At 41.0% G+C, this 27,546-nt stretch overlaps 1 protein-coding gene across 10 annotated transcripts in view; it reads right to left on the bottom strand.

Moving 5' to 3' along the window:
* ATXN7 (ataxin 7) overlaps positions 1–27,546 on the bottom strand; it is a 140,264-nt gene that overhangs the window by 51,204 nt on the left and 61,514 nt on the right. For all 10 annotated transcript variants that reach the window (XM_058437128.1, XM_032149427.2, XM_032149419.2 and 7 more), the window contains one exon: positions 517–621. In XM_058437128.1, coding sequence (XP_058293111.1) covers positions 517–621 — 105 coding nt within the window. The remainder of the gene's footprint in view (positions 1–516; positions 622–27,546) is intronic.

Genomic DNA, 27,546 nt, shown 5'->3' with positions numbered 1-27,546 from the left:
ACCAAGTTTTAGAATCAGAATCTTATCTTAAACACTTTAAAGGCATTATGACAACGCCAACTAACTGTATTTGGACTCTTCAACAATTAACACCCAATATTTAGAACTATTGAACAGAGAAGTTTCAAAATCACATTTCCTTAAAAAAAAAAAGAAAAAAAAAAGCCCATGCATCCATATTGTGAGTGTAAATAATTTTAAAATCCACTGAATTGACAACCAGGGGCTCCAGAAGGAAACACACTTGTAATTATACTGATGCAACATTTTAAGAGAGATTTTATAAACTATACTTTCTCTAATTTCGATAAAAGCCAAAAAAATTCCTATCACTTTTAATAAAAATTTAAAAATACCCAACATCTGATAGTTATTAACCCATTGAGTAAATTAAAAAGTCTACTTCCTGGTGGGGGAAGGACATGATGCTCTATGCATGCCATCACTGTTCCTTAGTTTAATCTTGCTTTACCTTTTACCTTCTATTAACAATTTTTTAAGTGGTTAAGCACTTACCATAATGTGATTGAAATGCCTGTGGTTTGACAACCTGATTACAGTCGTTACACACCACCAAGTAGAAATCATCATGGGCTGGACAGAAACCAAATATTGGCATGTCTGCAACACAGAAACAGAGCATCACTCACTCATCTGGTTCTGACTGATATAAAACCATTTTGGGAAACAATACTTTCTAAAGGAGTTGCCTTATTGTAAAGCGTACCAGGACAAATGAACTGATGTGGTAGACCACCACTATTAAACAGAAAGAAATCAAACCAGGCTTACAAACACACTTTAAAAAGGGTTAAAGTGTACCAAAAATAATTATGATGAGATGAAACAGACAATCTTTAAAAATGCAAACAATGAATACACTTGCACAATAAAGAAACATGAGATGAACTCTATCAAGAGTTAAGGGAAAGAATCTGCAACCATATAAACTGCTTAGTTCACAAGGCTGTACCATCTAATGCTTTTATTTGTTTAACTGTGCATTCGATTCCAGCTCTCTGGTTCCTGAGTTCTATGGAACAATTAAGAAAGGGAGCAGAGACAGAGGAGTAAAATTGCTGGTTTGCTAGCATGTCATATAAAGAAAATTATTTTCATATATTTTTTCCAAGTCATAGCAACCTCTAGTCCTTTTGCTTACATACTAATGCCACCAGAAAGGCAGAATGAACTTTAGTACAAACAGCATTTCACACATTAATCAGTTTGGTTACCAAAATAGGGAAGGATATGAGCTGTTTGTTTGTTTTAACAGTAAGATAGCAACTTAATTAAATGCAAAAGTAAAACTAAACTATCTGCATATACATGAAAACTGAAAGTAACTTGATATATGGTAAATATGGTTAACTAAAACATCTCAATCATTCAATTAATTATGAAAAACAGTTTGGGGAACAGAGCTAAAAGTTCAGATCCAGAATCTAACTTTTTAAATATTTCAAAATCAGTGGATTTTCAACAGCATTTTACACTATATTCACTATTTAGAATATCTGCAATGAATGGATAATTAGCACACTTCAATTTAAGCAAATGTTTTAGTAGATCAAATACCAAGTTTAAAGGACAAGGGGGAAGATCCAAAAAGCTGATAAGCATCTACTTTCTTTCCTATGAAGATTTCATTTCACACTGTCTCCAGCCCGGGAGATCCTGGTGGTTTTAAAGGGAGAAGAAAATTCCTTAAGGAGATGTCAAGTGATGATAATCTCTAAAATATCAAATTACTGATCTAGTATCCACACATGGCTACGGCTTGAATTTTCTTAAACAGTTTCTATTATACTGAATTGCACAGATAGCTAGCTATAATCTGAAATATACTAGAGTCCAGCACGATTTGGGGATGTACTTGCAGCACCGAGTAGTTTCTACATGCTATTATTTCATTTTATCCTCACAACTACCTAGGTAGACACCATTATATCCCCCCTCTACAGAAGAGAAAACTGACTCACAGAGGGGTAAAGTACTTTGTCTAAGGTCAACAGCTGGAATTCCATTCTGACTTATAATGTAGCTTGGATTTCTTACCTCTCGAAGACTAGAGGAATAATGATATCTAGAGATTCCTTCCAGATTCCAATGTCAATAAATTGGAATGTCAAGGCTGACCATCATTGACGGTATAAACTGATTAGATAAGAAGCTTCCAGTAGACTACAGACTTCTGTGACTATGCTTATTTAATAAAAAATAAGAGCCAAACAATATGCTATTTTCCTTGAAAGCCTGCCCACATTGAGTTAAATATAGTACATGTGGGAGAAGGGGAAAGGTTATATCTATGCAATGATATACATGTAATAAGTCATTTTCCAAGATTACAGTTTCTTGACATTTCGTTCTGAAAAATAAAATTTAAAGTCGTTTACCGTAAGTTCCATATGCTTCTGTGCTAAATGCCTCTGATACATCTAAATTACAGAACTGGTATAACATTCATAATTTACAACTGAAAAGTGTGAGATAGATATCAAATGAACAATTTTATTAATTAAATTAACTCAATTAGTTTTATTATTAGAGAGCAGTTAAAACAGTATTAAATAAACAGTCTTAGTTTAGTTTTAGGTCTCTGCAACGTGCTGCTGGTGGTCTCTGTGATTTCCCTCAGTTCTGAATGTAAAGCAATGTTGCTGAAAATAGATCACATTGCCAGATACCAGATTCTTCTGTGGACTAACCCTCTACCCCTTTAAAAATAAAGCAATTAAGAGAAATAAAAACCTAAACTGATCCTTTCAAATAATAAGGATTCAATCTGTCACATGATGTTTATCATGTACAAAATTATTCTTTTTTGCCCTGGTTCCTTTGATCCTTTTCTGAGACTTACGACTAGTAAAACTAAAAAGGTAGGGATTATCCTGTAAGGAACCAAGAATCTATACTTCTGTAAAAATTTCTGTCTCCTCAATAACTTAAGATCAATTGCAACTGATGATGACTATAATGATAACCAGCTGACATTTACTGAGAGCCTACTATGTGCCAGGCCCTATGCCAAGCAGTTCTTACATGGTTTTTCCCATTTATTTCTAACAATAACCCTACAAAATAATCCCCATTTTACTTATGGAGAAACAAACTTATTTAGTATCATTCAGCAAGAAAGCAGCATAACCAGGACTCTGGTTTGTGTGACCGGAAAACTCGGTTCTTAATTTCTCATGAGCACACTGAATCTCTCTAAAAAGCATGCACACACACATCCACTCTGCGGAAAGAAACATGGTATACTTAAACCTAGTTCATTCTACCCTGTGAAACTGAGCTCCCTGGGCCAGGCGTGGTGGCTCATGCCTGTAATTCCAGCACTTTGGGAGGCTGAGGAAGGCGGGTTACCCGAGGTCAGGAGTTCGAGACCAGCCTGGCCAACATAGTAAACCCTGTCTCTACTAAAATTACAAAAATTAGCTGGGTGTGGTGGCAGGCGCCTGTAACCACAGCTACTCGGGAGGCTGAGGCAGGAGAATCACTTGAACCTGGGAGGTGGAGGTTGCCATGAGCCAAGACTGTGCCACTGCACTCCAGCCTGGGTGAAAGAGTGAGAAAAAGAAAAAGAAAAAGAAATTGAGTTCCTTTTATGAAAACGTAAAGCAACTTTAATTTTAGCTTTGTAAATACTTTCTGATATCCATATTTGGAAGTAAACTAGAGGACACAAAATAATTTAAATAAAATGTCTTCTTCAGAAAAAAAAAAAAAAAAGGAATTCTATATTCTTTTTCTGCACTGGGACATTCCAGGGGCCTTAGCAACAGGAATAGAGTGTGGAATGTTGTGGCAACAGAAAGAAATGAAATGATGTGTGTGTGAGAGACAGTATGTATGTTCCTAAATATTTTAAAGCATAAATTCACAATCAACCCATCTGCAAATTAAAATAGGGATCTCGCTCAAATGCTGTGAAAAGCGTGATTTACTACAGAAAATAAAAATATCAAATTAATAAAAATGAGTTCATTATTCAATTAAAAAGTTTACAAAATACACTTGTAATATACAACTTAGGCCATTAATTATGTACTTGAACATAAAGTTTAAAAATTGTACTCGAATTAATGGATTCTAAACTAATTTGAAAGAATGGATTTTATTGTTGTGTAAGCCCTAAATCTTTCTCAGGATTTAGGTCACCCCTATGTTCCAATTAGCGAGTAGGCCAGCACCCACATCTAGGCCATCATGTACTTTGGAGACCCCAGGCCAGCATACTAGGGAGGATTAGGTTTAAGCACAAGGACACTTGAGCACATGTATATGGAAACTTCCGTCACATGCAGAATGAAGTCCCTCTGCTAGAAACCATACCCCAAACTGTGGTGAATGTATTTACTTTGGTGTTGCTATCTCCATTTTGAGGACTTGTTCAGTAACAAGAAAACCTGAATGGCATTGCAAAGCATTTAACACGCCCAGTACCCTGTGCGTCTCCCTTTTCCCACGCGTGCCAAACTTCTACATGCCACTCACACGTTTCCATCTCCAGCCCAGACTGCTCCCAAGCTCTGTCTAGTTTCACGTACCAGGCTGCCTACTAGACATTACCATCTAGATGTCTTATATACATTTCAAACAGAACAAGCATGTCCAAAACTTCACTCTTGACCCCTCTCTGCTCCTCACCCAACAACCTTCCCCATTTTGGTTAAATAACACTATTCATCCCCCAACAGCTCAAACTAAAAGTCCAAGTGTCATGTCCAACTCTCTTGTCCCTCATCACATTCAGGCCACTAGCAGACCCAGTTAAATTCTACCCTAAAATCTCCATCCACTTCTCTCCACTGCCATGGCTGCCACTATTAGGCCTGCCACCAGCACCCTTTCAATGAACTCTGGAAGAAGTCCCCTAAGTAGTCTACAAACCTTTCCACAAGGCTGCCAGAGGGATTCTTTAAAATTCCCCACCAGATCACATCATTCCCCTGTTTAAAATTCTCCAATGGCTTTCTACTCCTCTTGGAATAAAACTTCAGCCCTTACCCTGGCCCCCAAGGTCCTGCCAGATATACGTGCACTTCCCCCTCATCCTCTGTTCCCTCGTTCCCCACTTCTCTCTCCTTGGCTCACTCTGCTGCAGGCACACTGACCTCCCATCTCTCCTCAGACCCAGAAATCTTCTCCCCAGCCAGGCTCTATGCTTGCACTTCACAAGATGCCTGGTGTATTCTCACACATCAGGTCTCAGCTCAGCTGTCACCTCTTCAAAGGGCTGTTCCTTCCCCCTTCCCAGTTAGTTACTATCACTGGCATTTTAAGCAGAGTAGCTAAGAGTGTGGGTCAGTATCACTCTGAATCGCGGTTCCCTCAAACAAAAGAAACGTGACCTTGGGCAAGTTATACAATCTCTTCAAATATCACTTTTTTTTCAGACACAAGGTTTCTGTCGCCCAGGCTGGAGTGCAGTGGCACAATCACAGCTCACTGCAGCCTCAATCTCCCAGGCTCAAACGATCCTTCCACCTCAGCCTCCTAAGTAGCTAGGAGTAATCACAGGTGTGCACCACCACACCCAGCTAATTTTGTTTTATTTTTTTTGTAGAGACAGGGGTCACTGCCCAGACTGGTCTCAAACTCCTGGGCTCAAGTGATCCTCTCACCTTGGCCTCCCAAAGTGCTGAGATTACAAGTGTGGGCTACTGCGCCTGGCCAGCATTTTCTTTACATATTAAATCGTGATGATCATAGTACCTACTTCACTGGGTACTTCAAAGGACAGAAAGACTAAGAGAGCTACTACATGCCAAAGTCTTAGAAATGCATCTGGCCCTAGGAAGTGCTCACTCAATGTTTGCCCACAGCCTATGAGATAAAAGTCATGATTGTATTTGTCAGGAAACTAAGGCACACAGGATTGAAATCTCACAAACTAGTGTATAGCATAACCAAGGTTTAAACCTAGGTCTGCTAGACTCATAAGCCCTGGCAATTTCCAGTATTCTCCCAGAATCACCTCCTCTATACCAGTGCCACTCCCACTGCCAGTGCCCAAGGTCAAGGTATGGGGCCTCTACTCACCTGAACAGGTCTCCTAACAAGGCCAGAGATTGTTCCTCTTACAGCCTCCTCCTCCCAGCTGCCTGAGCCCACAAACTTGTAAAGCAATAATACCACTTCTCTACTTGAAGACCCCTGCTGGCTTCAAAGTGAGGGTTGGACTCTGGACCTACTTCTCTGCAACAAGGCACCTACCTAGCATTCTGGTCCCTCCCATCTCTCCAGCCTCAGTCATGTGCTTCTGCCTCAAGTCTCCTGGCATTCTCAAAACCTGTCTTGTTCTCCCACAATTCCTTTTTTTTTTGAGACAGTCTCGCTCTGTTGCCCAGGCTGGAGTGCAGTGGCACAATCTCAGCTCACTGCAAGCTCCAACTCCCAGGCTCACACCATTCTCCTGCCTCAGCCTCCGGAGTAGCTGGGACTACAGGCGCCCACTACCATGCCCGGCCAATGTTCTTTTTATATTTTTAGTAGAGAAGGGGTTTCACTGTGTTAGCCAGGATGGTCTCGATCTCCTGACCTCGTGATCCTCCCGCCTCAGCCTCCCAAAGTACTGGGATTATAGGCGTGAGCCACCGCGCCTGGTCCACAATTCCTCCTTTCAGCCAGAACAGCTCCTACAGCATAGAAAGCTCTTCTCTGCTCTTTCTACAATTCCCACCATTCGACAAGAACTAGCCCCAATGCCCTCTCTGCTAGGCTCCTACTCATACTCTTTATGCCTGCCATTTCAGCCCTTCACTCACTGATTTATGATTTATGAATAAAAATTTACAAATGGAAACCTCAGTGGTCCTGTCTGGACAGCAGACTCTTTGCCTTGCCTAGCACAATACCTGAGAAGTACCCTATCACCATGTGTTTATGAAGTAAATGACTGGCATATGGAACTTTTCTGTAGCTTTCGGTTGCTCTTAGGATAAAAACAATGATCCCCGACCTAGCCCACCAGCCTTGAACAGCTTGGCCCTGCCTCTCTGCATCTGGATTCTCTGGCCTTGGTTTTGCTCCTGAAGCACACCACACTCTCTTGTCGCAGAACCCTGCGTGGTACTCGCTGCTCCTTTTGCCTGGAACTCAGTTCCCCCAGACCTGTACCTGGCTTGTTGCTCTACTTCATTCAGTCTTAGCTGCAATGTCGCTTCCCCAGAGACTTGGCTACGCAGGGCTCCTAGCCAAGCACTATCTCCCATTTGTAATCATTCATCCAGCTGTGCGAGCCTTAACTTCTTCCCACTAGACTACATTCCATATCTATCTTGTTGACTGCTCTGGTGGCAGTGCCTAATGGTGCCTAACCTGGCCGACAGAAAGTAGCAATGAATATGTGCTAAATATTACTTGATGAATAATAATTGAAAGATTAAGTCGTTGTGATGCCACCATAAGTCAGAAGGTTATAATTGTGCCTTTACGTCATTTAGTGACACATGGTCATCATCTGCTGGAATTGGGTATGCCATTCAGTGACAGAGAAGTTCAAGTTTAATAGTCTTCCCTGAAAACATTTTATACCTAGAGGCAGTTTCTAGTAAAACTTCTGTGTTTCAATGTCTGATTCTCAAATCTGCATGTTGGCAAATTCTTTTGTGCTAGTGAATCCAGCACAGTAGCTAAAAGCAGTTCTGCGGTGGGACTACTTGTATTCAAACGTCTACTCTTCCTCTTACTAGCTATGTGGGCATGGTTAAATTATTTAACCTCTCTGAATCTCAGTTGCCTTGTGTGTAAAATACAGTTAACAGGACCTGTGTTTCACAATACTATTGTGAAGACTAAATGATCCATGGAGAGCACTTAGTACTACTGATAATAATCACTCAATAAATGTTAGCTCAAGAAAACAAAAACACAGGTCGGGTGCGGTGGCTCATGCCTGTAATCCCAGCACTTTGGGAGGCCAAGGCGGGCAGATCACTTAAGATCAGGTGTCTGAGACCACCCTGGCCAACATGGTGAAACTCCATCTCTACTAAAATTACAAAAATTAGTTGGGTTTGGTGGTATACACTTGTAATTGCAGTTACCTGGGAAGTTGAGGCAGGAGGATTGCTTGAACCTGGGAGGCAAAGGTTGCAGTGAGCTGAGACTGCGCCACTGCACTTCAGCCTGGGTGACAGAGCGAGATTGTCTCAAAAAAAAAACCAAAAAAACAAAATAAAACAAAAAACAAAAAAAGAATAACTCACAAAATTGATTCACATTAGAAATGTTTGTCTCAAGTTCCCCGGCTCATACTAATTCACAGAAGTCTGGTCTACAGTAATCCCCGCTTATTCATCGTTTTGCTTTCTGAGGTGTCAGTTACCTGTGGTCTGAAAATATTAAAATGAAAATTCCAGAAATAACTTCTAAGTTTTAAACTGCAAGCCATTCTGAATAGCAGGATGAAATCTCACACCATCCCACTCCATCCTGCCCAGGACGTGAATCATCCCTTTGTCCCGTATATCCACACTGTCTACACTACCTGTCCATTAGTCACTTAGTAGTTATCAGATCAACTCCTGCTATTGTAGTACTTGTGTTCAAGTAATACTTATTACTTAATAACGGCCCCAAAGTCCAAGAATAAAAATGCTGGCATATTGTTATAATTATTCTATTTTATTAATTAATTATTGTTGTTAATCTCTTCTGTGTCTGACTTATAAGCTAAGCTTTATCATAGCTATGTACATACAGGAAAAAACAGTATATATAGGGTTCAGTACTACCCTCAGTTTCAGGCATCTACTGGGGATCTTGGAAAGTATCCCCCACAGATATGGGGGAACAACTATATATACCAATTAGCAGCTGACTATTTCACAACGTGAGCTTAACTCTCAAGTGTTCTTGTGCTCCTACTGCTGGCCACACACTCCTCCCTGCAGGCCATGCAAGGGACAGGTAGGGGAGGCATGCTGAGGCTCCAGCAGCAGAGGGCCAATTCTGCAAGCCAAGGGCAACCTACGACTTTCAGCAAGGAAACCACGTGATCCAGAAGGTAACTCTGCCATGAATGTGTATTGACCTAGGTAAGGAAGGCAGCCCCCAAAGCCTGATGCAATAGAGTGAGACGGGAAGAGACTATACAATGAAAATGAGTGAAACCAGACTGAAGACATGGTCTAGAGTACCCTGCAAAGAGCTCAGGAGACCATGGATGTGACGCTGAGGCAGAGGAAGGAAACCAAAGATGAGTCTGTAGTTTCTTCCTTCTTGATTGCAGCTAATATCAACACATGAAGGGTTAGGCACAGAATAGAAGAACTTAAGTTTGCTCCAGCAATAGATCACAGAGGTTAAAATACAGCCTTTGGAGCCAGACTGGCTATGTTCAAATCCCAGCCCTGCCACTTACTAGCCTATACCTCAATATTCTCATTTCTAAATGGGTAAAGTCAAAGTACCTACCTCACAGGCTACTAGGAGGACTACACAAATATATGTAAAGGCTTCAAATAGTGCCTCCTACACAGTAAGTACTTTGGAAATTCAAGCCATTTTTATCATCTTCTCCACTGTCGTCCTTCGGTCTCTGAGCTGGCCATGCTTACCAGGGCCCACTCTACACTCCCCTTGCTCCCCAGTAACCACAGTGATACTCCTAAATCATAAATGTCATCAGGCCCAATTAATCTCCTCAGTGGTTCTACAATGTAGTCAGAATAATAACAAATACTGGAGGGCCCTGCCTAACATCGGCAACCTCAAGACACACTGCTCTCTTCGAACTCTCCACTTCTGAAATCCTTTACAATCTGAAATCCTTTACAATTATGCCAACCCCACTTCAGGCCCTTTGCTAATTCTGTTCCCTCTGTATGGAATGCTTTACCTGCCTGGTTCTAGGCTTGAGCTCATATTTCATTGGAAAGACTTTCCCTGAACACCCAACTTAAGGCAGGCCCCTGTGGCTTCACACAATTCTCTCTTGTCACTCAGTTATTTCTTATTTGTGTTTTGGCTATCTCCTTCATTAAGATTTAAACTCCATGAGGTCAGGGGCCACATGTGCACAGCACAGTACCTGGCACACAGGTTTTCAACAAAAAAATTTGAGAATGGCCTCTGGAATAAAACTGAGTTCAAATCCCAATCTTATCACTTATTAGGAGTGTGACCCTTGGGCAAGTTACTCTGCTCAGTATACTCACTTGTAAAATAGAGATTATAGCAGCAACCTTAAGGGTAGTTATGAGGATAAAGAGAATTACCACACATAAAACCTTTATAACTGTGTTTGGCATGGAGCATGTGCTATGTATGCAATACTATTACAATCATTTCTATTTTTACTATCAGTGGGATACACTAGCCACTGCTTCAATCTCTACTGGTCTGTAGCCACTACCTCTTGTAACACTATGTATTAAGTACTTAATGGGTGTCAGTTATTGTGGCAGGTATTCTAAATACATCATTCATTCATTTATGCACTGAATAAATACATGAATGGCTACTCTGACTGGGCACTATTCAAGGTATTGGGTAAATATATCAGTGAACAAAAATCACAACCCTACACAAAAGAAAAAAACCCTGCGAAGTGTTAATACATATAACGAAAATAAAACAGTTTACAATTATGGAGTGCCTCCTGTGTTCCAGGTACAATGCTAAGCATTAACTTATTTGACTTCTCAGGGTCAATATCCCTACTTTATAGAAAGCAAGTGAGGCAGCACAGAGAAGCTGCCTGCCTTATGTCACAAAGTCAGTAAGCAGAGGAGCTGGGATGTGAAGGTAGGCTACTCCAAAGTACATGCTCTTTACCATCTTATTAGATGAGCTCCTCCACTGCTCAGTGCCCTTCCTAAATTACTCTCCACCTCTCCCAGGAAATCCCTGCTCTTCTGTCTCATTTCATGAGAAGTCAATCAAGCTGTTCCTATCTGCCAGCAGACTCCTGCGGGTACCTCTGTACTGTCTGCTCTCGCCGCTGCTCAAAGTTTTCCTGAGATGTTAGGACTCTCAGCTCCATTGTTGGATATATTTCTAAGAAACCAGAGAGAAGTAGAAGGCTGGTCTCCACATAACAGGTTTTACTACAGTCAGTTCCAAATTTATTTCAACTGGTGACTCTCAATAATTGGTATCAAAAGTAGCATCAATGATATTTTTAAAGTTTTGAATTGCTGTTAAGTGAGCTTTAGTCTCAACTAGGAAAGGAAAAAAGTAGAATTTTATTTCCACCTTCCATAAGCATATCTCCCAGATTCATATTGTCTACTCCAATAATTAAAGATAACTGGATTTCCCTTTGACCAGAAGATGTCAAACGATGGAACCAACCAGAGACCAATCAGCAAGCTGCTAAATGTATGAGGTCTGGCCCTACGTAAACCAAAGCAGTCAATAAATACTGGATTTAAAGAAAAAAAGTGAGATGTTTCAAGTAAAAAGCAAGCAACAAAAACTACAGCAGCACTCCCCAACCTTTTTGGCACCACGGAACAGTTTCGTGGAAGACAATTTTTCCACGGTACTGGGGCAAGGAGAGAATGGTTTCAGGATGAAACTGTTCCACCGCATATAATCAGGCATTAGTTAGATTCTAGGAGCACACAACCTAGATACCTTGCACGTGCAGTTCACGATAGGGTTCACACTCCTGTGAGAATCTAATGCCACCGCTGATCTGACAAGAGGCAGAGTTCAGGTGGTAATGCTCATTCCTCTCCCTCTCCCAACCCACCCACCCCATAGCCTGGCTCCTAACATGCCAATGACAGACCGGTGCTGATCCACTGCCCAGAAACTGGGGACCCCTGCACCAGAGGACCAAGAAGCTAGAAAGATGAAAATATTCCTAATATTAATTACTCACTAATTACAAATGGCCAATAATTATCATAGTGACCTCTAACAGGTAAGAGTTACAATCTTTACATTGTCATTACTTGTACTGAAATTGAGATAAAATGCTTGGGATAGAATAGAGGAACCTGCATTAGGAATGGCAGGTGGGGCTACAACAATGACCAACATGGCAGTACACATGACAGGTTGTCTCACGGGTTCCTTAAGCTACTCCTCAAAATACTGTCAGCAAATCCTGACCTCTCAAATCAGAAAACAAGCTTTCAATGCCATGTGTCCCAAATCTGGAAGTGCCTACCAAAAACCTTATAAATCTTGTCTGCATCCCTACCATTTGGACAAGCGTGTAGTCTAGAGTAGGATACGGGCTCTAAGAGTCTACCACTTAGCTTGGTTTTGTAATCTCCAGCACTGCACTTAACCTCTAGGCACATCTAGGCACACAGTTTCTACATCTGAAAATGATAGTATCAACTTTAATGGACTGTTGGACTGAACGAGATAATTCACATAAAAAGTTGAGGTCTATATCTGTCTAAACACAGTAAGCAGAGTGTACACATAAGGACTCGATAAAGAACAGTGTTTATTTTGTTACTATTATTATTATTGTGGTTATGGTTATAATCTCATGACTCAGTTAAGAATACCATTCCTTCTTTTGTTCATTGCAACACCACATCTGTCAGGTGTATTGTGTAAATTCCATGGCTCTCATTCAACTTAGAACAAAATTAATTACGAAATGGCATTGGCTACTGACCTGTCTTTACGTTTTCAAATGCTTAATGTAGCATTTATGTCTGCCATAAGGCTCCCAGCCTTGGCTGAGGGTGTGTGTGTGTGTGTGTGTGTGTGTGTGTGTGTGTGTGATGGGGCATGGCCTCAATGCTCCAGCAGCGAGTTTATGACTCTGCTTTAGCCTTCACTTCCTGCTTGTATACAGCCTCCAGGTTAGCAAGAGGTGAGAGATTAGGGCCTTCTCAGGTCCTTTCTGGGCATGTGCACAACTCTATACATCCATGTGGTTTTCTGGATTCCCAGGAGTATGGTGGAACTCTTTAAAGCCCCCAACTGACATTTCATTCCCCAGTGTTTCCTATTTACTTTTTTGGTCAGCCTCTTGTTAGCCCCAGTTGGCATTACCACCTCAAGCAACTGTGACATTGAAGAATCACTGCTGATTTTTTTTTTAACACCCTAGGAATAGGTCACAGAATGAGCTCTGAGCTAGCCCAAATAAAGACAAGTCCTGAGAATGGGGCTTTTCAGGGAGCTACCAGATAAGTCAGTGACAATTCTCTGAAAGTAAGGCTTTGGGGGAGCTCCAAACCCGTTCTGTCCCCTCCAGTGGCTGCTAGACTGCTGGCTTTCACGGCTACCCTAGTTGTGAAGCTGCTGGTTTTCAAAGTTACTGTGGAGCTGGGGAGGAGAGGTTGAAATAGGGCAAGTTAAAACACTATAGAACTCTCTGTACTTACAGATTCAGCCATTTTTCTTGAATATATGCTCATCAGAATTTGCAAGCCTTTAAGGTTAATTTGCAGAATTCTAAACAAGTTGATTTTGACAATTCTTGCCAGTGCTTTAATTGCTTTTATGACAGAGGAGATTTTTGGAGGTCCTTACTCTGACATTCGTTAGTGCTTAATAGAAGCATTTTAATGGAGGATGATATCATCAATTTGTTTATTATTATGTTCAACATTGCTTTGACTACAGTATGGAGAAGGGAGGTGCTTGGTTTGAAAGTGGAAGTGAGGTGGTCAGTCAAGAGCTGTCTGCAGCAGTACAGGGTGAAAGACATGGGGATGGCAGTGAGATGACATAGAAAGGATTCCAAGATATTTAGAAGGAACTGTTGACATAACTTTGTAATAGCCTGGATACAAAGGTGATGAAGAGAAGGATGCCATGCTTCCCATCCTACAGAACAGATGGATGGATAAGAAGTATCTGTCTCTGAGAAAGAATCCTGGAAGAATGCCAGGTCTGAGAATGAAGCCCATATATGTGGGACATCTAAGTTCTAAGGGCCTCTGAGACAGCCAAGATACCAAAGAAGCCATCATCTTGAAGATTCTCCCCTAGTTTCAGGCAAATGTCTTATAAATCAAGTCCTAAAACTTTATTTCTTCCATATGCAAAAAAAAAAAAAATTTAAAAAAATTTAAAAGGCAAGGCACGTACACTAAGTATCAATAATTCAAAGTCACCCAGGAATTTAAAATATGGTTCCAAGAATGATGAGACCCATGCATTAATATCTGAAACTACTCATTGCTTACAATGAAGTGAATTAAAGTTTTCCCCCAAAGGCAGCTTTATTTAAAGAGAAGTTACAATAAAAATAAAGATAAATCTCCTGTGTCTAAAAGATTCTGTCGCACTCATACACATCAATTTAATGCTTTCATTGATGCTTGTGAAAACAATTAAAATCAATCAGACTCCTTCACTTTTCCACTCATCCATAAATATTCATGGTGCCTCACCGCTGACAGCACTTGGTCAGACCAGGTCCTGTAAGTGTGAACTGTCCTTTTGGTTTTAATGCCAACTTCTCTGAACATTGTACCCTGTTAGCTCTGAATGCATTTTCCTTAGGTCTCACTTTACGCATAAAACCCATCTGTACAGCTGCTTTCTCTGGTCTGGAAAGGGGAGGGGAGAGATTTGTAAGGCAACACTGAAGAGGGGAAAAGGGGAGCGTTAACTGCTGGTTAATTACTTCTACTCCTAATCCTTCTTAATATTACAAAGGCTTTTTCTGTTTAAACAGATTAGGTGCAGTTTATTACCACTGGGAAATACTTAAATTCAAGTTTGTTTTGATTGTTAGTTCATTTGCTTATTTCTGTTTCAAAAACTAGAAGACCAAATGGCAATACTTTCACAAGAAAGTATCATGCATTCTCTTATCTCAGTTTTACTTCTTCAGACTTTGCAGTTTCACTATTTGTCCTTCCCAGGGAACCTGGTCAACATACCTGAACAAGGTACTCAAACCTCACTTTACCACAACCATATGCAAACAAATGTGGTTGGCAGCTAACACCCTGACCAGCTACAGTTCAGATTGATGTCTCAACCTAAAACACCTATTTCTTCCCAGATTTGAGTGCTTCTAAAGTAAAAGGTCAGGCAAATGTTTAAAATACAACATAACAACAGCTACCATGTCAAACATTTATTGAGAACTTAATGGACCAAACAGTGTGCTAAGTACTCTACATGCTTTATGTTATGTAATCCTTGCAACCCCGTAGTATAGGTACCATTCTTAACCCCAGTTTACAAATGACGAAACAGGCACCGAAAGATTAAGTAACTTGCCCAAGATCACACAGCTGACAAGAGGTGGGGCTGGTGTTAAAGGTTAAAACTGGTTGACTCCTAGCTGGGCGCAGTGGCTCAAGCCTGTAATCCCAGCACTTTGGGAGGCCGAGGCGGGCGGATCACGAGGTCAGGAGATCGAGACCATCCTGGCTAACACGGTGAAACCCCGTCTCTACTAAAAACACAAAAAATTAGCTGGGCGTGTTGGCGGGCGCCTGTATTCCCAGCTACTTGGGAGGCTGAGGCAGGAGAATGGCGTGAACCCAGGAGGTGGAGGTTGCGGTGAGCCGAGATCGCGCCACTGCACTCCAGCCTGGGGGACAGAGAAAGACTCCGCCTCAAAAAAAAAAAAACTAGTTGACTCCTGATCCCAGTCCCTAACCAGCATGCAATGATAGGTCATTGGTTACAAAGCTTCATTCCTTCCTCCAACACATATTTACTAAGGGTCCTACTATGTTTCATCTCTAGGGAAGAGTAAACAAGTAACTTAAAAATTCAGCTCTTACAGAAGTGACCCAGCTTCTTACACTATAAATATTGTTTACTTTAAGACACTTGTGTATGTAAAACTATTCACATAAGTTACTTTATACATAGTACTACTTAAAATTCACCACTGACCTAATAAACCTCTATTACCCCAAACTGTGGTGTACAAAAAAATTATATTGAAAATGATTTGAGTAGGGGTTAAGTTCCAAATATGTTCAATTGAGGCATAAAGCATTCAAGTATTTTTGAAAAAAACTAATGTGACAATCCACATTTCCTCCCCACATTCAGCACTTAAAGACAAGAAGAAAAAAGAACTTTATGGGCTAATAAATGGAAACTAACAGAAACTATTCTTTTCCCCTACTAAGCCTTTGGTCTATTTTATTTTTGTTAACATATTTCTGTCCTCCCTCACTTTTGAAAAACAGTTGACACACTGCCTTATTTACGTCCGTGCTTATCAGTAATGACATGGCCATATCTCTGCAAACAGCTGGTTAATTAATTTGCACCCCCATCTTCTGGCAGCCTGCCTATGCAACTGAACAGCGAAAATAATTACACTAGGCTAGGCAGGAGCATTTTCACTCTTATTTTTTAGACTTCTTATCATTGAGCTTGTTGCCTTTCTTTAAATGAGTTTCAGTTGTAGAACACTTACAAATTAGATGGTGGTCATTTGAAAAGGACAATGTTTTCATTCTTTACTATAGCTTGAATATTCCACTGGGACTGAAAGGGGCAGACTAGAAAATGGACCAACCAGTCAAAGGTACAAAATACGGGCTGAGTAGAACCATGGATAAAGAAAAATCAAGCTGTATTCACGGGGAGATCATTATCTCTTTCATTATGTTATAATCTGAGGTTAAATCTATCAAAAAATATTTACCTAGTACCTATCACAGGCAGTTCCCCCTACTTTCCTACACAAAACCATATGTGAGAAAGTCAAACAGGAGGTTATTAGGATCCTGTATGCCCCACCTCAAATCACAAAATTTCTACTTAGACCTCACCTTTGGGACTCAGTCTGAAGGGATATATTTCTAGCACTTCAAAAGTAAACACGACAGTCTTTTGACTAGCGTTAAGACCACCTAACATATAACTGAGGTCATAACTTACTGCATGTCTAATGATTTTCCTCTGTCTTGATTTTATAGCAGGTTTCCATTTTAAGGGAGGATTCAGTTGGCTATTTTAAAGTCAGCTAATATAATCCTTGAAAATTTCACAGACACCACACAGAGGCCAACCAGTTAAGTCCTACACAGTAAGTTGTGTCACTGATGTTACCACAGATGGCTGTTTCAACCAGATGAGATAGCTGGCTTGCATTTAGGGGCCTTACTGTATGAAAAAAAAAAAATCCATATAATTAAATACCAGAATCACAGGACAATGTGATGCTTATAGTTTGAGAGACTTGCAGGAATTGAGACTGAATAAGGAAAAAGCGACTAACGTTCCACAATTATTTGTGTGTTTACTATGTTTAAGGTACTTTCTACATGAAAATACGGTAGTGAGCAAAACCTTGCCCTCATGGGACTTGTATCTTAACATCTTAGTTGATTCATACCTCCTACTCCAAGCATATTTCAAAACAATATGCATTGGGCCGGGCGCGGTGGCTCACGCTTGTAATCCCAGCACTTTGGGAGGCCGAGGCGGGCGGATCACGAGGTCAGGAGATCGAGACCATCCTGGCTAACACGGTGAAACCCCGTCTCTACTAAAAATACAAAAAATTAGCCGGGCGTGGTGGCGGGCGCCTGTAGTCCCAGCTACTCGGAGAGGCTGAGGCAGGAGAATGGCGTGAACCCGGGAGGCGGAGCTTGCAGTGAGCCGAGAGTGCGCCACTGCACTCCTGCGGGGGTGGAGGAGCGCTCTTCATTCTCAAAAAAAAAAAAAAAAAAAAAAAACAAACAAACAATATGCATTGAATGACTGGTAAAATTAGCCACACTATTTTTCTTTCTTTACAGCATATAGTACAATTTGCCTAAGCTAACAACACTTAAGATGCAACCCTGCTACATAAGGTTCGACATATCTGCTCATCACCAGCGTCTGGACATTAGTTTGTGCTGTATACTCACTTTTATAATGAGCAAAATGCAGTAAAACGATCAAATAACCACTCAAACTCATTGCTGAAAGGGCAAAACAGTGACTATTGAAAAAAACACTGTTGGTACTAATATCATCATGTGAAAGACTGTACTGTTTGTTGTCCTGAGCTGTATAAAGGTCCAAAACCATATGAAAGGCAGTTTAAGGGCATCATCACAGAACACAGGAAAGTGTAGACTGTTCAAAAGTTTGAAGCAGTATGTTCCAGTCACTGAGCTCACTACTGGGGAAAAAAAAGGCACAGTATTATAGCCTTTGCCCATAAGGAGCTTCCAATTCAGTTGCAAAGCCCAGATATTCACAGAAATATCACATTCCTTAATGTCAAAGCTGCCATCAAGTGTGTGTGAATAGCTTTGGGGGAATAATTTTTTTTTTAATGTACCCTTAAATGTTATAATCGATTCTGATTTCAGAAATACTAAAACAAGAGAAAAGTAGGCATCTTGGAAATAAGATTATACAGAGCAAGGGCTACTCTGGGACTTCATAGGTGCCACTATGCAACACCAGTGAAACTCAAGATAGGGAGACAGTGCTCCCCTTGGTAGCCACCCCAAATAATAATTTAGTTACTGCAGGGCCACAAGAATCTCAATAAGTGATCTCCTCCATAATGTGACTGTTGAGAAAGGAACTAGCACTCTTTCAATAGTGGAAGAGCAGCAGCATCAACACTCATTCATTCATTCATTACCTTTACTAAGCACCTACTATGCAGTAAACACTGAAGAACATTTCTACATACCAGGCACTGTCCTCAGGGCTTTCTATATATAAAAGTTGTGGTTTTAAAGCAGGGACAATTTTGCCCCCAGGAAACACTGGCAATGTTTGCAGACAGTTTTGGTTGTCACAACTAGAATCCAGTGGTAGAGGCCAGAGAGGCTGCTAACACACAGCAAGATTAACTACTGTAATCCTACAATGCACAGAACATTCTCTCACAATAAAGAATTATCTGAGCCCAAATGTCAATAGTGTTGAGACTAAGAAACTCCACATTAATTAAAGCATTCTCATAAGAGCCCTATGGGGGAGACACAATTCAAATCCATGCCCACTTTGAGGAAACTGAAACAAAAAGGTGTTAAATAACTTGCCCAAGGTCTGTGGTAAGTGCGGTAGGGACTCTAACCCAGAAATCTGATGCTGCTGTGCAACAAACATTAAGTTCCTACAAAATTCTTGGTGATTACAGGAACTCAGAGAGGAAGTACTTTAAAAACTGAGTCACTACGACATAATACTCCTCAATTCACTCTCTATTCCTTCAGTTCCCATCTAGAAGTATTCTCTTTCTGCCTCTCACCAAGAACATCTCTTTCCTAGTGCCCTACCCCTATTCAATTTTGATCTCTGGAAAGAAGTAGGATGACTGTATGATTTCTCCACCCATGGCTCAGAGTGGTTCCCATAAGCATAAACAAAAACATCCCCTGCCCCCAAGAACCCTGAAAACCAGCAATTCTATCCCTCTGTGAATCTTCTTCCCAGAAGCGGCAAAACATCAGGACACTGTGCACCAAAGAGGCCAGACTCTATCATAGCCTCCGAGTAGGCAGGAATGAGTAGGCTGTGGGAGGTGGGAGAGGCTGCCAGCTGGCAAGAAGTATGAAAGGACAGGACACAAGGGGGTGGTTTCAGACTTCCCCAGCTCCTGGAGGAATTGTCTTTGGCTTCTCAATATGAATACAGTGTCAGCAATTAGCTGCAAAGGAGTTAGGCCAATTGATGATTCTAAAAACAATAATGAAAATAAGTAGCTTTTTAAGTACAACATTTGTGATTCAACCAACTACACAATTTCCAATCACCACTGTTTTGGAAAACCCAGGGTCATATCTTAAAAATAAATAACCATACTAGCTAATTTCAAAAAAAAAAAAAAACAACAACAGAAAAGAGAAAATCAACTAGCCACTCCCTCCAATAGGTAACGACAGTTATGAAGGATCAACTTGACTACCCATTCAGCAGGATCCACTGCGCACTCCCTTATCGCCCATTAAATGTTATATAACAAACTACTTTGCACAGGTTTCTTTCAATACCTAGTAGAGAGTACCACTTAACTGAGAGGGATACAAGGGACATTACCACAGTCACAGGGATATTTTACTTCCTTTTTTTGCAAAAGAAAAGTAGCTGAAACTATAGTCACTTAACATTGTTTCCTGTTCAACCCCAAAATCTTGTTACAAGATATATACTTCACTCATCACAGACTCTCTTGAGGGAGGCAAAAACAGTTTTTGCCTTTGAGACTGTGGAGGCCAGGGCTTGCGGAGTACACGAAGAAAGTCAACAACAAGGTGGTAAAAACTGCACCTCAGATTTTGTGTGGATTAAAAACCTAATGTCCTAGGTACTTTCAGATTCTCAGATGAAGAACATTATTATAACCAGGAAGCCTACAATTAATTCTTCCTTTAACAGCAACACTGACTACTTTGAAGGTCAGACTGCATTTTAAAATCACAGGGCTGTAAGTTTCTACAGGACAGAAAACTGTAATTTCAACAGCCCAAAACTTGAAGAAAGGGAGACACAGGAAAAAAAGCTAGAGCCTGCCAGTTCCTTAGGGAGAGACCAGAGAGAAAGGAAACATGTCCCGAGCCATAAAACATACTTCTCTGTCATCTAGATAGACCTCTGACACCTGAAACTAGTAGAGGCTTTTTGGAGGGCACTTTGACATTACCTCTTTAGATATACTCTTAAGTTGTCCGAGTTTACTTACAAAACAAGCAAACAAAAGCCTCACTACTGCAAATAAACTTGTAAAAATAACTGTAGGACTGTTGGTAAAAGCAGCAACACTGCCAACAGTCTGTATGTCCATCCATAAAGGTCAAGTTTAAACAAGAATAGCACACCCATAATACCAAAAACTAGGTGGTAGTTGAATAAAATTAGACAGATCTATCTGTGATGACATGTTAACAATCTCCCTATGGCTGAACACAAAACGCAAGCAGCCGACATAAAACTGGCCCAGAGGCCTGTGGAAGCTGCCTGGAAGAACTACTGCCTAAGCCCCGATCTAAGAGATGAGAAGTAACTTTCTTGTTGTTGGGGAAAGGGGTCACGGGAAAGGAGCAGAGGGAAATTGTCTGGGAAAAGGGAAAGTGTACCTACACAGGGACAGCACATAACCTGTGAAAAAGCCAAGGAGTTTAGAGGCTGTGGTGGCCTTGGGCAAACAGAACATTGTCCACCAGCCACATTAAGTAGTTTTACCTTTACCCTAAGGGCAATGGGAATCAATGAAGTCATTTAAGCAAGAACAAGACACTATTATATGAGAGTATTAGAAAGATCACCCTGGCTGCCACCTCAAGTCCTAAAGTCTGTCTCCCATTTGCCCTTAATTTACAAATAACTTCAGTTCCAAAACCTCAGGTAGGACTGAAATTTTTTTGTCTATCTGAAATGATGCATGCCTATGTGGTATCACTATGACAAAAAAATGTTCATCTTCTCAGCCTGGCCTACTTCTGACTCTTAACTTTTAATGCATCCAAAATACTGTACGTTTCTGTAATTAATATTGCAGAAAACACAGCAGTGAATGCATTAAGCAAAACAAAACATTTAGAAACCAAATTAAATTTTTTTTTAATTACCTTGAATATGGGAACCTGCACAAACACCTGCTTTAAGTACAAGTAAAATAATAATGGAAATTTGTGATGATCTTATTAAAAAACACTTTGGATATTCACTGGTGGTGCTAAACACTACTGGGTCATGAGGGCTTTTGAAAATCTATTGGAAGGTATATTTTCTCTCCCTAGAAAACTGTACTCATGTAAATATGGCCAATATTTCGCACATATGGATGAAGTGATGCAAGGACCTCCTACTGCTCAAATAACCCCAGTTTGAGAATCCCTGATTTCAAAGCCCACACCCTCGTCCTTCCTGTGTCTACTTCCAAATTTCAGGCTTCTCTTTCCTTTGACACAGTTTTATCGTCGTTATAACTTACATCTGCCACCCATGTCACCTAAATGACATGGGAGACACTAGAAGAGAGCAGCGTTTAATGTAAACTCTTTTCCTAAAGTAAAAGTTTCAGGGGCAGTGGGGCAATGTAAAGAGGGTATGGGTGAAGACAAAGGAGATCACCTAATACAGAATAAATACAGTCAAGGGTACTAGAAAAAATAAAAAAATAGATGGCAATAATGTTCCTTTTTTCTGAAGAGAAGACAAAAAGGCCATAAGGAAACAGGAACACTGGATCAGACCTGCAGCGGCCTCATTAGCCAGGGGCCTTCAGTTTGCTTTCTGCAGCAAGAGAAAGTCCCTAAGTGTCCTCTACGGCCTCCAGGGGCTCTCCCTGAGCCCCTGACAACCTAGTCAAGACCAGACACACTATAAGCATAGATTCCACACATGGGTATTCACAGCTATTGCCTACAAAACCTTTATCAGAGTTATAATCCAACTTGGGGTAATTAAGCTTCATGCTTTCTCCTCTACTTTTTTTTGGGGGGGGTGGTGCTTACAAGTTATTAACAGCAAGAAGATCAGCACTAGAAACAATAAATCTGCAAACTTCTGCTGTAGGCTGGATGTGGTGGCTCACGCCTGTAATCCCAGCACTTTGGGACACCGGGGCAGGAGGAATGCTTGAGCCCAGAAGTTCAAGATCAGCCTGGAAAACACAGTGAGACCCTCTCTTAAACAAACAAACAAACAAAACTGCTACTGTATATGCCATTAACTCCAGCGTTAAGGGTCTCCCTCTTCTAGATCCTTGTGTCTCACTTCAGTTTTTTTAGCAGTTCTTTGAAACAGCATCATTCTACTCTCCCAATCCACATACGGCAATCAACAGCTATATTTAACAAAATCAATGCACAAGTTCTTATTGTATCTTCACAGAAGTAGCCACCTGTCTAGTGTCCTAAAACTTGGTGTAAAAATTCTTCAGCAGTACATTCGAATCCATTAAAAATTTTGTAAACTCGCTGGGCGCGGTGGCTCACGCCTGTAATCCCAGCACTTTGAGAGGCCAAGGCGGGCGGATCATGAGGTCAGGAGATCAAGACCATCCTGGCTAACACGGTGAAACCCCGTCTCTACTAAACATACAAAAAAATTAGCCGCCTGTGGTGGCGGGCACCTGTAGTCCCAGCTACTCAGGAGGCTGAGGCAGAATGGCGTAAACCCGGGAGGCAGAGCTTGCAATGAGCCAAGATTGCGCCACTGCACTCCAGCCTGGGCGACAGAGCGAGACTCCGTCTCAAAAAAAAAAATTGTAAACTCTGGGATTTGAAAAAGATCAAGTGGCTATTCTTCCACTCTGGACTTCTCTCTTCATTTGACAGTGCCCAGATACACACAGAATTATGGCCAAGGCCTTCCAGGGAAAGCTGTGGAGGGGCTACACACAAAGGGATCCTATTACAAGATATTTTCATCAGGCAAATAAGAATTTGAGTAATGATGCCAAACCAATAGCTTGCAAGGTGTATTCCCTACTCACTCTCCAGTTACCTTCTCACAAAACTGACAGCACTTAAAATTTCCTGGGGATTTGGGAATAAAAATAAAAAACTTATCTTTTAAAATATAAGGAAAATCTGTCTCTGAACAGGGGCTGGTAAATTTTACCAAATCAAGCATTAAAGCCTGACCTCTCAAAGTCCTCAGCACTATTTCAGAACCATTAAAATATATATTAAGACCTATTTTTCATGTTAAAAAAATTATGGCCTATTTAGTCATAACCATTTCAAAACCCTAGATTCCTGCCAAAGACTACTGGGCAGGTAATTCCTAGTTCCTGTGGATGGATAAGGGAGCCTCTCAGTCATCTCTCCACTACTTGTCAGTCAGCTCACTGGCAATACACAGTGTGAACCACTGCATGATGAGCCAAGGACAGGGTTCTGGGACAGGCTCTGCGGTGAGAAACAGCAAGCTGGCCTGGTCTTTGAGCAAACTCCCATCGGCCTTATGCCTACGCTGACACACACAGGTAAGGCCACAGTAATGTAACATAACCAAGTCTAAAGAAAATATCTGATGAAAAGTTCTGTCCTTTGTTGTTGTTTGAACTTATTTCCTTTCTGGGTAGCATTACCACCCAGGCAAGCAGAGATGGGGATGAAAGAATGACAGGTCAGATCAATCTACTTAGTTACTTAATATCAACCAGAGCCTTGCTTAATGGGTACGAGTAAAAATTAACAATCTAATTTTCAAAAGACGGACAGGCCAGGCGCGGTAGCTCACGCCTGTAATCCCAGCACTTTGGGAAGCAGAGGCAGGCGCACCACGAGGTCAGGAGATCGAGACCATCCTGGCCAACATGGTGAAACCCGGTCTCTACTAACAATACAAAAATTAGCTGGGCATGGTGGTGCGTGCCTGTAATCCCAGCTACTCGGGAGGCTGAGACAGGAGAATAGCATGAAACAGGGAGTTGGAGGTTGCAGTGAACCGAGATTGCGCCACTGCACTCCAGCCTGGCGACAGAGCGAGACTCCATCTTAAAAAAAAAAAAAAAAGAAAAGAAAGAGAGAGAGAAAGCTTCCTGGATAATCTTTGGATTACAATGATTTCCATGCATTATTCTAAAATGTTGGATTAGTTGTGTTTATCTTCTCAGACGTAGACATTGCCCTAAGTGGGTAATAAATACACCATTTCCCATTTAGGTTTAATTTCTAAATTGTTTTCACCTGTCTCAACTAACAAACTATTAGGATTTGCTTTCTCAGAGTTAACCATTTCTCCACCATGCATTCTACAAACTATATACCCTATAGAGTTTAGATTAACCCTTATGTGGACTAACATGCACACTCAAGCCTCCCAAAGGTTTTAGGCCCAAGGTCCTGAGACAATCCATTTTCCCCTCTCCACCAGAACTTCACTACTGCTGCTATTACCTAAAACATTAACCAAGCAAATTTCCTGATTTTAAACTGCTCTCTGGAGTGCGCCTGAGGCTTTACTCATTTACCAATAAATAAAAGCCTATTCCTGTTGTCCCCACAAATGTCAGCTCAACATGCAGAAATAAGCCACTGCTGAATTGATAAATCAGGGAACTATCTGGCTATGGGGTGAGCCAGACCAGGAATCGCAGCTTTGCCACTCATAAGCAGTGAGATTTGGGACAGCGTAACTTTCCTGAGCCTCAGTTTCCTCTTTGAAACGGGGAAACTGCTTCAGACTACCGTGGTAAGGACTAAGTGAGGCAGTGTCCATGTAAAGCTCTTTACTCAGTGCCCGACACACAGTAAGTGCTCAAAGAATGAGAGCTATTATTATTACTACTACTTTCTACCAGGTATTGTCTAAGATGTTTAATTTTTTAAGTTACCCATTACTTTTCAAAAATATCTTAGCACTCAAATAAAATGGGTATGCAACCACATAGCTATAAGGATTTGTCATGTGTTCATAATTCTTGATTGCCATCTATCTAAAATCCTATATATAAGTAGCTTTTTTTTGTTTGTTTTTGAGAAAGGGTCTCGCTCTGTCACCCAGGCTGGTGCAGTGGCATGAAGACAGCTCAATGCAGCTTCAACCTCCTGGGCTCAAGTGATTCTCCCACATCAGCCTCCCAAAATGCTAGGATTACAGGCGTGAGCCACTGTGCTTAGCCTTCAGTAGCTGCTTTTACTTTAGAATTACTAGTGAAGAAAAAAAGAGGATCTTTGTGAAATTTCTACAAAGACTACCCAGCACTGATGAATAAAAAAATTAATTGTTGTATTTGTTACCCTAGTGTAACTACAACTAAAATGAGAAGAATATGATTCATGAATAGATTATAAACTCACATAACACAGATTATTTTCAGCAACAGCCACCAGCTTTTAAGAAAACATCTACCAAACAACAACATCTTTTGAAGAAATAGCCATCGCAGCTGCCAGTTAACAATGAAAAGCTCACCAGACATGGGGCTAAGATAAGAGGAACAGAAAGTGTAGCATTTAAAATCTACAGCAGACACCAAGTCTGTCTCCAGTACAGTAGTTCATCAGAGTGGAAAGAAAAAGGCCTAGAAACAGAAATAAAGGGAAGGGAGAAAATAAATATCCTATTCAGAGGCTGAAAAAAAGCACAGAGTTTATCTTGGGAAAGAAAACCCTGGTGATGTAACAGAGGGATTCAACCATACTATCATTTATTTGTATATACCAGCTATTCCAAAACCATTTCTCTCTCCACAGCATATTGTTAATCAACCAAAAAAGAATACCAGGACGTTGGAACCAAAGACGAACCACACTCTATCACCAACAGGGGAGTGTTATGCAGTGAATGTTATCTCCCTCCTTCAACAAGAATTATTATTAGTGGGTGGTCAATACTGTTTTCCCCCTCAGGATCAACTGTGCAAATTAGCCAAGACCTATGTAAACACTTGTCATGATAATTCCTTCTGCCTGGCATTTATACCCCAAATCTAACAATAACAGCATCTTTCAGCAAGAGTGATGGCTTGGTTTATGTTGACACCAGACAGCAATGGATACCTTTTGATAATGGCTATAAAGCAGTATAGAGAGTGATGTGGAAGACTCAAAAAGGTGACTCCTACCAGAAATACATTTGACCCAGCAATCCCATTACTAGGTATATACCCAAAGGATTATAAACCATTCTACTACAAAGGCACATGCACATGTATGTTTACTGTAACACTATTTACAATAGCAAAGACTTGGAACCAACCCAAATGCCATGAATGATAGACTGCATAAAGAAAATGCGGCACATACACACCATGGAATACTATGCAGCCATAAAAAGAATGAGTTCACGTCCTTTGCAGGGACATGGATGAAGCTGGAAGCCATCATTCTCAGCAAACTAACACAGGAACAGAAAATCAAACACCGCATGTTCTCACCCATAAGTAGGAGTTGAACAATCAGAACACATGGACACAGGGAGGGGAACATCACACATTGCAGCCTGTTGGGCATTGTGGGGCAAGGGGAGGGAGAGCATTAGGACAAATCATAAAAAAAAGGTGACACTTAAGTCTAGCCGGTTTAGAAGAAACCATCAGGGAAGAGGTGTGGGACAGCAGGAGAAGCAGTAGCCCAGTCAGTGGGAACAGCATATGCAAGGACTGAGAAGTGGGAAAAAGCCCAAGTGGAGCCTGTGGGCAACAGTAAAGGATTTGGATTTTCAGTGAGCTACAAGGCCCTGTATGATCTGCCTGCCCAACTCACTCATAACCCTTCAGCATCTGACCTTTTCCATTGCACTCTCTCCACACCGGCCTCTCCAGCCACTCCGCCCCCTGCTGTTCTTCAAAATACCAGGTCTTCTCCAACCAGAGACTTCAGATTTGCTGTTCCTTCTGTGTGAAAGCTCATCCACAATATGCACATGACTGAAGCTCTCACATCCTACAAGTCATGACTCAGAAAATCCCTTCTCACCCCATTTAAAATTGTATTTCCCATACTTTACCTTTTTCCAAAACACTCCTTACCACCTGCCATATACTTTTCTTTAACTCGTTGTTGTTGCCTGTCTCTTCCACTAAAATAAACCTTTAGAGGGCAGTTCTGTTTGCTGTTGTTTTTCTGAAAATGAGAACAATACCTAGCACAAAGTAGATGCTCAATAAATATGTGTTGTATGAATGAACAAAGGCAAGCAAATAGAAACCATTAAAGGGTTTTACCAGGGAGAAACAATTCATTTTGATTCATTTGAGTGTATAAGTACATTTTA

The sequence above is a fragment of the Hylobates moloch genome, unplaced genomic scaffold (assembly GCF_009828535.3).
Source record: "Hylobates moloch isolate HMO894 unplaced genomic scaffold, HMol_V3 SCAFFOLD_4, whole genome shotgun sequence".
Taxonomy (NCBI): domain Eukaryota; kingdom Metazoa; phylum Chordata; class Mammalia; order Primates; family Hylobatidae; genus Hylobates; species Hylobates moloch.
The sequence above is the reverse complement of the archived record's forward strand: the minus strand, read 5'-3'. Positions and strand labels throughout refer to the sequence as shown.